Source organism: Eleutherodactylus coqui, chromosome 4, assembly GCF_035609145.1.
Source record: "Eleutherodactylus coqui strain aEleCoq1 chromosome 4, aEleCoq1.hap1, whole genome shotgun sequence".
Taxonomy (NCBI): Eukaryota; Metazoa; Chordata; class Amphibia; order Anura; family Eleutherodactylidae; genus Eleutherodactylus; species Eleutherodactylus coqui.
In genome coordinates, this window is record NC_089840.1 from 68,278,254 (window position 1) to 68,293,813 (window position 15,560).

Consider the following 15,560-nt stretch of genomic DNA (forward strand, 5'->3'; position numbering starts at 1 on the left):
AGCAGCTGAGGAAAGGTGAGTATGATTTTTTCTTATTTTTTACACCAGTTTGGGTTGTTTTTTAGGGAAGGGATTATATGTAAAACCCTTCCCTGAAAAACAATTAAGGCGTGCTGGCAGCTAGATCCCCTAGCGCATGTGGCAGATGTGTTCTTCATACCCACAGGGGACACGGCAGCGGCGAACAGGTAAGTATATATATATATATATTTATTTATTTTTTACACTAAAAGGGATGATTTTCAGGGAAGAGCTTATATTTAAAGCTCTTCCCTGAAAATCAGTTCAGTGGTGTCAGCAGACCATTGCCTTCAATGGAGCCGCCGGCAGCAACAACAGCTCCATTGAAGGCAATGCACGGACCCTCATACATGCGTGTTTTTGCGCGTACAGGGGTGCGCACCTATGTACGCACCAGACACGCTCGTTTGAATCCACCCTTATTCTGAAACATTATATGAAAGTGTTCGTACACAGTAATGATGGGAGTATGTTCGTTTTATTTCTGCATTTTTTTAGGGTTTAAATACATTTGTTAAATATTTTGTGATTTTTAGGAAATTCTTGGCACTTCTACTTCTTGCCTTTGGCATCACAAATGATAATCACTATAAAGTACTGTGAAGAAGGATTTGTTTTTCTTCTAGTTATATGTCGCCCAGTATACTTTATATAATTAATCCCTCAAGATTTATGCAAAATCTCTGCTTTGCTGTCATTGAACAGGATGTGCTACACTCTCTACTAATAAGATGAGTTTATAATATTCATATAAGTAGAAGGTATTGATTTCTATGACATTGTACTCTATTTTCACCAAATTGTGCTTCAGCAGTGAAGCATTATTTTCTTTTTAGTACACTTTTAAAACATTGTTATTCTGTGAAGGTTTGGGCATGGGACATTTTTATACAAGGTAAGCAAGTTGTTGAAATTTTTACAATCATTGCATAAACTTATTCACCATAGGGAATCCCTGACAGTCCTCTCCATGATTGAAAGTGGTTGTAGAGCTACTATTGATGTGTTACATCCATGCAGAGCGCAACCTAAACGTCCAACGAGGATGTAAATATACACTGTAGTACAAATGTGGACAACACTAAGTATATATAAGGAAACATAAAGACAGAGTAACTGACCCTAACCAACTGATGTGAGGAGACCCTACCTATGAACGTGGTAATCGTCCTGATAAGGACGGTCCCACATAAGGAACTTGGGGCAATCCTAATTCTCCCTAGTTGGTGATGGGCAATGTGGCAAAGGTTAAATGTTACGCAAGTAACTGAACCACAAAAGTACAGTGATAAGATCTAACCACACCCTAGGTAAGTGAATAATCAGACAGGCTTAGCTTCTACTTGAGACCCAGCATGTCACATGTGGACCTAAGGCAAGTAACCTGTGCTACTTTTACTAAGTTAAAGTTGTCAGTAAAGAGTTTACTTTGTGCATTCTGATACTTTACTGACTTAGATGCCTTATTAGGCAGCCGTAACCGGCTAAGAATTAGGTATTCATATGGAAAATTGACGGATAACCTTTTATTGTACCATGCTTAGCTAAACTTATTAATTACAGCAGTAAAAGTCTATTGAAAATGGATCAGGGAACAAACATTTGACTATTGCACATATTTCACTGAAGAAAAGTTGACTGTAAATAGTAAAGTACAGCTATTCCTAGCAAAGAGGTGAAATTGTTATTGACACTTCTGATTCAGACTTTTGCACCTTAACAGGTTTTAGTAACATTTCTTAAAAGAAAATGTATTAATTGCCTATAACATTTATAGTCAGTTTGCCAAAAGCTTCAATATTTTCATATGGCACGTTTCATTTTGAACTATGTGCAATACTAATTCAATTAAATATGCTAATTATTGCCTTTACAAAGAGATTTGAACCAATTTGCAATCTGATAGAAGATATACAGTAGAATTAGTCTCTAATATGAAACCCCTTACTTATATCTGTAGCATTCCACCTCCGTTTCCGTTTTATTATGTCTTAATGCCTATAGAGGTATTATGGCTGCCATGTTCTGATGATCGTCCTATGGATTTGCAACTGAAATATTTAGAATGATCTTTTCTATTATTTAGAATTTAGAACCATGTCACTTAAAACAAATGGATATGTACCCCTCTCAGCCTTGGCGATTCATGGCTACAACCCCACAATTCACCTGCTCAGAAGTCAGACAGAACAGAAGTTGGAGCATTATCATTGGGAACTCCCTGCATCAAAATGAGTGCTGATGCCAGGACAATATGTGGTGATGCTGCGGTCTCTGATTGGCAGGTGGCGGTCACCTGACTTCTGCTTTCAACAGAGACCTGGTGAATCATGAAGCTGTATAGCTTTATTGCCAGGGCTGAGAAGGGAAATTACCTGTTTGTTTTAATAAGTGATATGGCTCCAAATGTTAAGAGTTATCTTTTATCCACACAAACCCATTGAAACTGTATATTCAAGATACATAGATATAGTTCTCGTAATTTAATAGGTCAATTTATAATCTCTTGTGATAAAAATAGTAAAAGCCAACTATAATGGGCTATCACTTAAACAGTTTAGTAGTTATGGTATATGTCTTGCTATAAAGTAGCTCCAAAATATAAAAAAAATATAGGATGTCAAATTTATATTGGCAACTGCCAACTGCCTTTATTGTTTTTGTTAGCCGTATAGTCGTTCACGATCCTCGATGACCCTAAAGGTTCCCTCCATGTATTTTGATTTTGCACTACTTCTTTCAGTTGTCTGATATCTATGCCAGTATCGGCTTTGACAGTATCAGCCATCGTGTTCTTTGGCGCCAGGTCTTCTTTTACCACTGATCTGTCCAAGCATTATAGATTTTTCTAGCGACTCTGCTTGCATTACATGGCCAAAATTCCAAAGCCTCATCATCTTGCCCTCCAGTGATATATTGGGTCTTATACGGTTCAGGACTTCTCTATTTGTTACTCTCGCCATCCAGGATATACACAGCAGCCTTCATCAGCACCACAGCTCAAACACATCAATCCTCCTTCTATCAACTTTTTTTCAGTCCAGTTTTCACATGCATACATGGCTATTGGGGAAAACCATGGTCTGCACTATCCTGCATTTAGTTGCAATGCCAATATCCCTACTTTTCCAGGTTTTTATTCATGTTTAGCATTTCACTTTGCCCCAATACTATCCTACATTTTATCTCTGGCAAAGATTCTCCTTCCTGGTCAATTTTCGAACCAAGGAAGATGAAGTCTCACACGCATTCTATGGCCTTGTTGTCGATTTTGATTTGAATTTGGCCATTTTGCTTCTTTAAATTCAGACAGAAGCCCATTTTTAATCTTACATGTCAGCTGCTTCAGGCCTGCTTCAGTTTCTGCAAGCAGAGTTATGTCATCTGCATAATGGAGATTGTTGATGTTTCTACCACCTGTTCTCGACTCGGTTTTCAATTCATCTAGGTCCATTTTCCGCATGATTACTTTCACATACAGGTTAAACAAGAAGGGTGAGAGGATGCAGCCTTATCGGATACCTTTGCCAATCCCAAACTAATCTGTGTCCCCATACTGTGTTCTCATAGTGGCTTCTTGATTGGTATAAAGTGATTTTATCAGCTTGACTGGATGTGTCGATACACCCAGTTCTTGTATGGCATGCCATAGCTTGTTATGGTCCACGCAATCAAAGGCCTTGATGTAGCCGATGAAGCACCTGTAGATATTCTTTTGACATTCTCGAACTTTTTCCATGATCCATCGCTGGTTTGCAATATGGTCACAGGTGCTGTGTCCTTGCCGGAATCATGCCTGTGCATCAGGGAGAATCGCTTCAGCTACTGATCTCAGTCTTTCCTCTAAAATTTTGAGAAGGATTTTGCTTGCATGTAAAATGAGGGGTATTGTTTGGTAGTTGGAGCAATTCTGGGAGTCGCCTTTCTTTGGTAGAGAGTGAAGACAGATCTTTTTCAGTTCTGTGGCCATTGTGTGGATACCAATACTGCCTGGCACAGCACCATGGTGGTTTTTTACTGATACTGGCAGCAATAGCTCTGCTGGTAAGATATCTATGCCTGGCATTTTATTTTTGGCTAGTTGTATCATTGCCATAACCACTTTTGACTCCATAATGGAGGGCTCCAAGTCCACAGGCTCTACCTCACTCAATGGTCGAGGTATGTGGTTTCAGGCATATAGTTACTCTGTGTATTCCCTCCACCTATCCTTGATACTCTTTTGGTCATTTAGTTCCTTCCCATTTTTGTGCTTAATTGTGCCACTGCATGCCATGAAAGGTTTTTGGCCCATCTTAACCAGTGAGAATAGGCCTTTCATGACTTCTGCTTCAAGTTGATGATTATACAGGGTGGAGCGTGGTAATTTGCTAATTTGGGAGTGAAATAAAAAAATAATGAACTTGTAAAAACTTTATTTTATATTTTATTTACATTGAACAGTAGTGGAATTTACAAATTATTTGGTTTTAAATATTGTATCTGGCAAATGTTGACCTTCGCTATCCACACACTGCTGCATACGTTTTCTGAAGTTCTCATGCACTCTTTCAAGCATGTCGACTGGTATTCTGGCAATCTCAGCGTCAATATTGTTCCTTAAGGCTTCCAGGGTGTTGGGACGGTTGCAATACAGATGTTCGTCGTGTAACATAATCCCGTGCTGACAATTGTTGGACCACGCACATTTTATATGGGTGAAAATTCAGTTCACTATGAAGAATCCGGTGGAGAGAACGTCTTGAAATGCCAAGAGCAAGTGCTTGCTTCCGAGCAGAGCATTTCGGAGATTGCAATACTGCTGCTTTAACTCGTTCGATGTTCGTAGCGAAGGTCAACATTTGCCAGATACAATATTTAAAACCAAATAATTTGTAAATTCCACTACTGTTCAATGTAAATAAAATATAAAATTTTACAAGTTCATTATTTTTTTATTTCACTCCCAAATTAGCAAATTACCGCGCTCCACCCTGTAGCTTCAGATATCATATCTGAATCAGGCCAACAGACATTAGTTCAGCTAATTCTGACCAATGAACAAAAGCTTCATCATTAGTTATTTTCATAGTGCACCATAAAAGACTATCTTTGCTTGAGCATCCATTAAAAATACATGAACATCCAACCAGGCCACTGTAGGCACTCTCAAATTTTTTAATGCTATATTTTTTAGAATGCCAGTCCTGGTGTGGTGTGCAAAATGCCATCTGCAGCAAATAACACTCATGCTATCAAAATTCTACTCTAATAAGGTATCCAATGTCCCCCATTTTTCCCTCCAACAATTCATTGACTGAGGTTTCAGCATGCTTCATCATCAACATGGCAGTTAAAGGGGTTATCTGAGAAGAAAGAAAATTCTAAAACATGAAAAGGCCATAGTCCCCTCATCTCATCCCCTGATGCTCCTACTACCCTTGCTCCTGGTCCCCTGCTGGTCTTTCTTTCTTGCAGCAGCAAACCAGCAATGACCAGAGACATGTGACTGCTGCAGCCAATCACAGGTTCACTTCATCCAGTGATTAGTTGGAGTGGTCACATGTCCCTATGTCGGGATGTAATCGCTGCAGCAGCAGGATACGAAGCACTAGTGGGGGACTGAGCACCAGCAGAATGAGAACATGCAGGGGATAAGGTGAGGTAATCTTGGCTTTTTTATGATTTGCAATCAGAGTAAGGTGCTTTGAATTCTTTTTCTCCCTAGATAACTCTTTTATGATCACATGCATAGTACAGAGCCATGAGCATGCACCATGTATGGCGGCACATGGAGTAAGTAAAGTTCCACAATATGGAGCTGTAGGTACTGTGTCCCCCTGCTGTATGGTGTCTCATTTCAGCAAGGTATTTAAAGGTATGTAGGGGAAATATTTTTATAACAGGACATTAAATAGGTTGTACTAGAATTGCAAGTTACCCCCTATGCACGATGCTGATGGTGGGAGTCTCACCACGGAGACCCCTATTGACCTGAGAATGGGAGTCTTGTGTCCTCCTCTGCCTCTCACTGATGGTCACTACTTTCCCCCGCAGTGACATCATAATGAATGGAGTACTACTAGAGCATGTGCGGTCAGCGCTTTGTTTATTTCAATGGGGCTAACAGAAATACCCCAGCGTTTGCTGCAATGGGACTGAAAATTAATATAGCGCCAAAGCACTTGCACAGCCACAGCTCCATTAAGTCTTTTCCCCACTGTGAGGGAATGCAGTAAATTTGCAGTGACGCGGAGGGAGAAAACAGGACCCCATTCTCGAGATCGATGCGAGTCTCAGCAATGAGTCTCCCACCGATTAGCAAGTTATTCCCTGTCCTGTGGATTCTGGCATGACCTCCATAAATGGAACATTCACATGCCCTCATATAGAAGAAGGGGTATAGTATAGTAATATACTAACCTGGTGTGTAAGGTTGAAAAAAAGACACATATTCACTCCTACTCCCCCTCAATGTTGATCCAGAGGAAGGCAAAAAAAAAACCTTGGGCCCTCAGATTTCTGAAGGACCTTTATTACAGCCTATACAACTCTAAAATCGGATGGAGCTGTTATACGGTTATGTACATGATTCCAAACTCAACAGATTAATTCAAATGTGGATAAACCTTGCAAAACAAGAATATCAAAGATTGTGGCTTGATGGAATTTAGCAAGAGATAGCGAGTATCACAGAGCGATCGAACGTCTACAAAAATCACACATGGCAACAAAATCAATTCCCCTAGTAGAAAAGAAAAATTTATCTAACAATAATACCCAGCAGAGCATTGAAACACCACTTTAACAAACTGAATATTGCATAAATGTCATTTTAACAAATATATCAAATGGACCATAGCAGTACTGCTTTAAAAAATAAATGGTGCTTGGATTGATATAAACTGATAACTGTTTTACTATCCGTCTTTCTATTACACCCAATGGCTCACATAAAGCTGTTACTGGTTGTAGATTTTGTGTATGAAAGAAAAACAGAATGTACTATAGACTAATCCAAATGAGATTCAGAATATATAGGAACATGACTCAGGGCTCCAAAGCAAAATTACATAAAGACTTTGACCCTCTGATTATCCCCAAAACAATATCAGCTCTGTGCTATATGTCTAAAACTATCCATCTACTTCTCAGGAATGACAATTTTTCTTTATCTCAGAGACATTTATGATATATTCAGCCCATCATGTCTTCTAGGTCAGCCTCACTCCTGTTGGTGCATAAACTGCTCTGACCCATGGTATCTACTTTGACATCGAATTGTTGCACTATTCAAAAATGGAATATTATAATAGACCTTCAGGTCTTTGTACCATTCACAAGCTATGTAATTGTTTTACATTGTACATTTTGCACTGACTACAAGAGAAAAGACAATTCTGTTGTTCCAGGACAAACTATGGAGAAAAACACAATTGAAACCATTTGGAATTTATTTAACCTTATCTTCCTCTGCTAAAGACACATGTAAATGTTACTAATGGTTCTGTTGGATAAGTATAATAGAATAACAAAAAGCACTTCTACTTTGAGTAGATTGGTCAATTCTTAAAGGACCTTAAAAACAGAACAGTACTTAGGAAAATGATATAAGTGACATTATTGATTTACGGCCATATTAACAATCCATCCATGAGCCATATATTTAACCCTGAACATGGGATTGAATCCAGTCACAGTCCAAAGCTGAATAAGGCGTTCCTGATCTCTCAGAATAGCATCAGAACTAGAGATGACCGAGTACACTCGCTAAGGCTAACTACTCGAGCGAGTAGTGCCTTAGCCGAGTATCCTCCCGCTCGTCTGTAAAAATTCGGCTGCCGGCGCGGGTGACAGGTGAGTTGCGGCTGTGAGCAGAGGGGAGCGTAGGGGAGAGAGGGAGAGAGAGATCTTCCCTCCATTCCTCCCCGCTCTCCCCGGCCCCCGCCGGCCCCCGAATCTTTAGAGATGAGCGGGAGGAAACTCGGCTAAGGCACTACTCCCTTGAGTAGTTAGCCTTAGCGAGTATACTCGCTCATCTCTAATTAGAACCCATCTTTGGCACTATACATAGGCATAATATGGACATGTTTGTGGGTCGTTAAAGATATTCCATAATAACGAAGGACCTAAAACTAAATTCTATCATTTCTTAGCAGTGTAATTGTTCATTATTGTTCTTGGCAATCGGATATTCGATAGGACGTAATGCTCCTGCATCATCTCTCACTCTAACAATATAAAAGAAACTTCTTCTAAGCTCCTTTTTGGGTGGTACATTACTCCAGAAAGGCTTGCCAAATGTTCTCCTACATGCTTAAATATTTATTTTTGTAATCGTGGAAATATTGGTACTTTCTCTTCTCTGTCGAAGCCACATTGGAAGAGAACTGAACACCTCTTAAAGAGAGTCTATCAGCTTTTTTTTAACTTCTTTTCTAGTTTTATACCATTCCCAAACTTTGTTAATAACTCAAAGAACCTCTTTAATTAAGGTTTCAATTCAATAAGCACAAATGTTAAAATTTGAATGCTATCCAAAATCAATCTCTAGTCTGATGCTTATAGTGGAAAAAAGAGGCTAATATACTAAAAATGAAGACCATAGACTTACCTTGATTTACAGTTGTGTGCTTCTGTAGTTTTGATATTACACCCTGACTAGGTTCACGATCACTCACAAAATTATGAAACCATCTTCTTCTCAATTGTCTTAGCTCTGAGTTTCGTGATATCAACCAGATTGGCTGGTCCAGTAAAGTATTAGTTTCTGGTTTTCCTTGAATATTTCCACCTGCTAATCCTTTTGTATTCCAGTATGAAGATCGAAACATCCTTTGTTCCAGGTATCGATCAAGAGGCATCAAACCATCAATTGCAGAACCTGGCACATTAGAAGTTCCTCGGTTATTTTGCTGGATCACCAAATAAGACCTTTGTAAAAGTAGCAGACTTCCAGCCATTAAGTAGGCAATGGTCAGAAAGAAGAGAAAAAACTGAGCCCGCCTTAGAAATTTCTGTAGACTAAAAAAAGGTTTGGCCATGCCCTCAACAAAAAACTAAGGTATAAAAAAAAATTTAAAAAAAAGAAACATAAAATGGGGGATGTGGTCTCCCCCCCAATCGTTTGAATTAATTTTATTAAATTATATCCTTCAGGAAATTCAACTCATGTCCATTCAAAGTTCCCATGAAACATGGCCACATTTTAGTCATGTATGACACTGCCTCTGTAAATTCTGTTCGAGGATTTCAAAAGTCTGCTCCATAATATTGGATTCTTTAAATCCTGGAGTATTTCAAAGCTCCTGAAAGAAAAACGTTAAGTAAAGTTATTATCTTGACAATTTCACTATATACACTTTCATAGGCTAAATGTGGAGCTACCATACTCACTGATAAATGACAAAAGTCAGAATACATTTATGAGAACACCTTTGTCCATGTCAACTATTAGGATGTATAGTTTTCTCTATAGATGAGTGAACTTTTGAAAAATTGGGTCTGTCCGGTTTACTTTGAATCGAATTGGAACTTCATCAATATCCTTAGAATAATGATCCTAGCTAAACTGCAATGATAGTGCTGTGGCTCAGCAGTTATCACTCTTACCTTGCAGTACTGAAGTTCAAGGTTGAAATCTGACAACATCTGCATGGAGTTTGTATGCTCTCCCTGTGTTTCATAATAATCACCTTTATTTACAAGGTGTTGACAAAAATATGGAAACACAACCCAAAATGCATCAACCATTAGTAGTGAGCTGCCATTTTGGCTCCTGCTTGGCTGAGAGCTCTCCTGCCAAATGTGTTTACTTCACCTCTTGCCCTGCTCTGGGTGGTTTTCGGAACCAGCTGGTAACAGCAGCTGAGTGGCGCAAATCCCTGACCAATGGAACCTTGTTGCTCGGGCAGATGTTCACTTCTTTCCAGAAGCATCTGTGTCATGTTACCTGCACTTAAAGGGGTTCGGTCACTAAAAAAGAAAAATTCTATACTTATCTATTCTTTCCCTGTCAGTCTATTTACCAGATCTTCACTTTCCCTATTTTCTCCTGTCTCCTGCAGTTCAGGGAGTCACTTCACCTCCAGCTGCCTGATTCTTCTCCTTCCTGTGAGGATACGTACATTTGGTTGGCAGTCTTCTGCCTGCCAACCAATGAACGTTATGTCACAGCTCACAGGCCAGCAGGGGGACTGCCTATCTTCTTCAGAGATTGTTCAAGCGAGCTGTCGCTGAAATAGATTATAATTCATTCCTAGGCAGTGAAGCTACAGCACAGGGACCTGACCTTCACTGACCCAGCCGGAAGGAATTTGAGATATGCATCCCTCATAACAAGCTGGGCCCAGCCTGCAGTGAGCTGACTTGGGGCACTGGAGAAACTCAACCAGGAGAAGATGTGATAAGGAGACAGACAGGAAAGGAATAGGTAAGTTTAGATTTTTTTTTAAATGACAACACCCCTTTAAGTTATATGGGATTATAAATCATATTTCGGTAAGACATGTAGATACTGATTTTAAGACAAGCATTTCCAACGGTGTTTCCATATTTTTATCCCACTCATATATAGCACATGCATATTATGCAGAGATTTGCATCACTTTATATTCTGTCCCCATTGGGGCTCACAGTCTATATTAATATTCTCTTGAAGTGTGCAAAAAAAAACCCCAATACACAAATACAGGGAGAACATACAAAATCCATGCAGAGGTTTCCCTTGGTCAGATTTCAACCTAGTACCCAAGTGCTGCAAGATTGGGGAGAGGGGGAAGGCGGTGGAGGAAGAGGACTAGGGTCCTTGGTTCAAATCTGACCAAAGACAACATCCACACAGAGTTTGTATGTTCCGTCTGTGTTTGTATGTTTTTTTATCCATAATAATCAACTTTATTTAATTATTGCATACATTTATTGAGGAGAAGGAGGAAGACGAAACATGGTAGATCAGAGATTGCCTTGCCGAGCTGTTCAAGCTAGGTTCAAATCCAACTAAGAGCAATATCTGCATGGGTTCACTCAACACTAGACATCAAATTGGGAGTCACCTGTTCAAGATTCCTCTCTAAGAGCCAAAGCAAGTATTAGCCAAGTATGACTCTCCCTAAAGAACAATATATATGGATTCAGACACCATTCAATACAAATTCTGCTTTTATGTACATTATTCTATATTTTTTATAGAAGAACATTTAAATCACTGTGTCATTCCAGGAGAATTTGCTCAAGTTCATATAGATTTAGCAATATATAAAATGTAGACGAAGAGACAACTGTTTCCTAATAATTATAAATAGTGCTATATGCGTAACTCAGTGCATAACAACTGTCTAATTAAATGATTGAATAAGAAGTGTAGGTTATACCTGTTTTATGTAAATCAAATTGAAATACTGAACATGGAAATAAAAGGAAACTTAGAACATTAAAAGTATAAAAGCATATCTAAATGAATTAGTGTCTTGACGATTTTCTTTCATTAGTTAAAAAGGTTATAGGCAATTCTTTTAGAGTTTCAGATGAGACTGCAGAAAAAGCATAATTCTGTCTTTAATATTTTACATAACCTATGTTGTCAAATAAAGAATTGACCACCAATGATACAAACTACTTTAAAGGGAACCTGTCATTATCTTCGAGCCCCATAAATTACATTATGGACTCCACGATGATGGGGCGGGGAGTCTGGAAAGAGATGTTTCATACCCACGTGCCACATCATTCTGGCGCTGTCACACAAAGTTGCCACACACACACAGCATGATACTTCTCAATAGGCTGTGTGTGCATGCCCTCCCATAGAGATGAATGGGAGATCGTGTGCACACACCCAAGTCAGGCTTTGTGCATGCGGCAACTTTGCAGGGACACAGTGCAGGAATGGTGCACCCAATGGGTATAAAACACAACTTCCCGGACTCCCCCATCCATCATCTTTGAACCCCATAGTATAGTTTATGGGTCTCAAAGGTGATGATAGGTTCTCTTTAAACCAGGTCAACATGATTATTTTGTTTCTCTTACTAAGAACAATAACTTTTTGTTCTACTGGCTAACACAGTACCAAACTTTTTTCATTAATCCATGGAACAGAGTTCATGCATTTAAAAATGTTCTAACATACACACAGTAGATATCACCAATAGTGAGGTTTTTATGGTTTTATGACAAGAGAATTAACTTTTGCTTGTTTTCCATTTGCTTACTTTATTCATTAATTCATGGTTGCTCTATCCAGTTTTCAAGGAACTTCAACAGGTCAAGCATTATGTTTTTCCTTGAGTTTTCCATGACTTTTTATATTAATGATCTATAGTATCTTTAGGATAGGCCATCAACACTAGTGCAGTGCGGGTCCAAATTTCTGCACCCCCACTGATCAGCCATGGCACTCAGAGGAGAGTGGTGGCTTCTTCATTGCTTACAAGGCATAGCTCCATATATCTTGTTGTGCCTATTAATGCAGCTACTGAATATTCCATTCAATAAATAAAAGATGTCACATGCAGCATGAGTCTTAGCTGCAAACAAGTGATGTCTCTAACAATCTTTTCTGCCTGAACTTTTTCTATACATTGGCAATATTCAAGGAAAAAGTACTTGACATGTTCAGTCTTCCACTGAAAGGTTCAGAAGTACTGCAAGTAGATGTAGAACATTCTTGAAAGCCTTTGTTTTGCAACCACTTAAATGAACGACCTTCATCATCTTAGAATTCTAAATGCAATAGAAATGGTTTACTGGTAAATGTTCATTGTCTTCTTTCGTTATTTTCCAATTGTTTGGTGATGTAGATGTATATTCAGAAAAAAAAAGTAAAAAGCCAGCATCATTTTTTGCATATTGTGGGAGAATTCACATTCTGTCCTGGCTGTACTGGACATCGGCTCTGTAAGTACTGACTTCCTGCTGAGCATATAATCAGCTAGTCGTTACACAGCAGCTAATATGAAAAGGTAGAGCTGCAGTGGGACGGAGAGCAGTGGTCTGATGAGTAAGCGGGGGATTTTCAGACTCTGAGGGTACTTTTACAAGGGCTTAAGCATCCAATAGTCATCCAGTGATCATTGCTCCCATTCTTTTACACAAGATCACTCATTGAATGGCAACAGAGCACGCTTGAAATCTTCTCCGACCACCCATCTCCATTCAGAGTAAATAGGCAGTCATTCATAGATGAACGACTGCCTGTTTAATAGGGCTAACAGTTGCCTATTTTATTTAGGTGAGCTGAAAACTAAGTAACTCTTACAAGAGAGTGATTCTCACTCACCTGCCTAGTTGGGAGCTGTGTTTACATAGGATAACAATTGCCCGTAATCGCTCAGTGTAAAAGTACCATTAGACTCCATGTAGGCATTATACATAAGCTAAAGTCACAGAATACAGCTCTGACCTAATGGTGCGTTGTTAAAAAAAACTGCCAAAAACTGAGATAAATAAATAGCAAGTTAGTATGACCTATAGGTACTGTTACGTATCACAACTGGAAATCCACCTCAATCCTCACATTGCCTAAGCAGGGGTCAATACCAGCTCTCTATCCAATAAAGTCAAAAGATGCCTTTATTTTACAAACTGAAATGCGGATAATTATACCTTATGGGATATTTTTTGTCTTTTGGGTATTTTTAAAGCCCATTTACACATTACGATTGTAATTACGAAAAGGGAACAATTCCCAATGATGATCCGCCTGTCTAAGCATTCTGCACGAGCAACAACGAACGCATTAGCAGTGAGGTCACACGCTTGTGCGCTCATTCAAACAACAATCGGCTGCTGTAAAAGAGGCATTAGACGGTTCAACTATTACTCCTGTCCTTTCCCATCAGAGTGATAGACGTGCAGTGAATGGAGGCAGAGCATGTTGGTGATCTCTTCCGGTCACCCTCTTTCATTAAATGTGAACAGGCAGTCATTCATGGATGAGCAACTGCCTGATTATACTAAGCAAGAACTTGCTCACTAGTTGCTTTGCTTCCTGAAACAAAACAACTAACAAGCAATTTCTCATTTAGAACCCTATCAGTCAAAATCTCTCATTTCAGTGATATTTTGGCCAATAGTTGGCCCATTTAAAAGTACCCTTAGAATACCCATGTGATAACTTTGTGCATTTATTAAACTGAAGGCAATTTAAGCATTAATGGGTGCAATTTCTCCTATACTTGTCCTTCTAACTGTTTTACGTCTTTGAAAGAAGGACTTACGAATACTTCTACGAAACTAGTGAGAGCACAAAGCCTTTTTTGCCGCGGTTAATCATTATAAGTGTATTAAGAAAAGCTTAGCTACTAAATTCCAAAGAAGTGTTCTTTCAATCACGTAATGGAAATCTCTAGCTACATTCAGTGAAGAAAACACAGCTGTAAACATTGATGTTCTAAAATGAGAGGAAAACTTTGATAAATCAGCTCTGGATGTGTGCGCATCTGTCTTCATCAGTAAATCTAAAGCTTATTTTAAATAATTTGGACTCGGTAATGTTTTCTCTTCAAGTTTGCTTTGCAGAGACTGTTAGCATATCTATTCCTCACAGGGATAGAATTGTCCAAGCAAAAAAGAGCTTCTTTGTGCTCGAGGGGACCTTTCACCTCTTGTTGCAAATAAAAGCCGGCATCATGCCCGGGGTGACTGGGTCCCCTCCCTTCGTCCAACTCAATTCCCTTTCTGTGAAACTGTGAAAGCTTAGAGGGAGATTTTTCAACATAAATGTGGTGGAGAAAATGGTTCCAGCTTTTGTGTAGCTCATAGAAGGCTCCTGTGTCTGTAGGCTGCAAAGAGGCTATTCATATCATCTAGAACAAGAGCACTACAGATAACGAAAGGCTTCTTTTTTGGGCTTTAAAGCAAGGTGTATTTGTTCGTGTCAGTGATAGGATATTGAATGTGGGACTGTATATTTCCAACCTCGCACAGCTGAACCATTAAAAAAAAAGAATGTATTGTGAACTAGAGAAATGTTTTGTTGCCTACATTCGAGAGGGCAGTAAATAAAAGCTACATTTATACAGACACAATGAATAATTCATGGTGGTAAAATAGAAGTGGTAATGAAATAATTCAAACAATTTTCATCACACTACTTTTTTATCAGATAAGGGGCAATTACCAGTACTGTACAACAGGTACAGGGGTATAAGCTTAGTTCTCAGCATCACCTAACATAGTATGATAGACTAAAGAGAGACAATGTCCATCTAGTTCAGCCTGTTTCCACTCCTACTTGTTGTTCCAGAGGAAGGCAAAAAAACCCCTCAATGAGGCAAAAGCCAATTAAGCCCAATGAGGGGAAACAAATTCTTTCGCGACTCCATAATGGCAGATTAACCCTGGATCAACGTTTTGAAAGTTCCTACCTGACTCCAAGACACGGATTAACAACCCCGTCGGTTATTTAATGTCTATATCCTGTAATATCATAGCGCTCTAGAAAGACATCTAGTCCCCTCTTAAACTCCTCGATTTTGCCATCACCATGTCCTCAGGCAGAGAGTTCCACAGTCTCACTGCTCTTACAGTAAAGAACCCCTTCTGTGTTGGTGGTGGTA

At 39.1% G+C, this 15,560-nt stretch overlaps 1 protein-coding gene across 1 annotated transcript in view; it reads right to left on the reverse strand.

The window, feature by feature from the left end:
• Positions 1-15,560, reverse strand: part of WSCD1 (WSC domain containing 1) — a 253,925-nt gene that overhangs the window by 168,551 nt on the left and 69,814 nt on the right. Inside the window, exon 2 of the mRNA XM_066599620.1 lies at positions 8,615-9,308. Within this exon, the coding sequence (XP_066455717.1) occupies positions 8,615-9,044 (430 nt within the window). The 5' untranslated portion in view covers positions 9,045-9,308. The remainder of the gene's footprint in view (positions 1-8,614; positions 9,309-15,560) is intronic.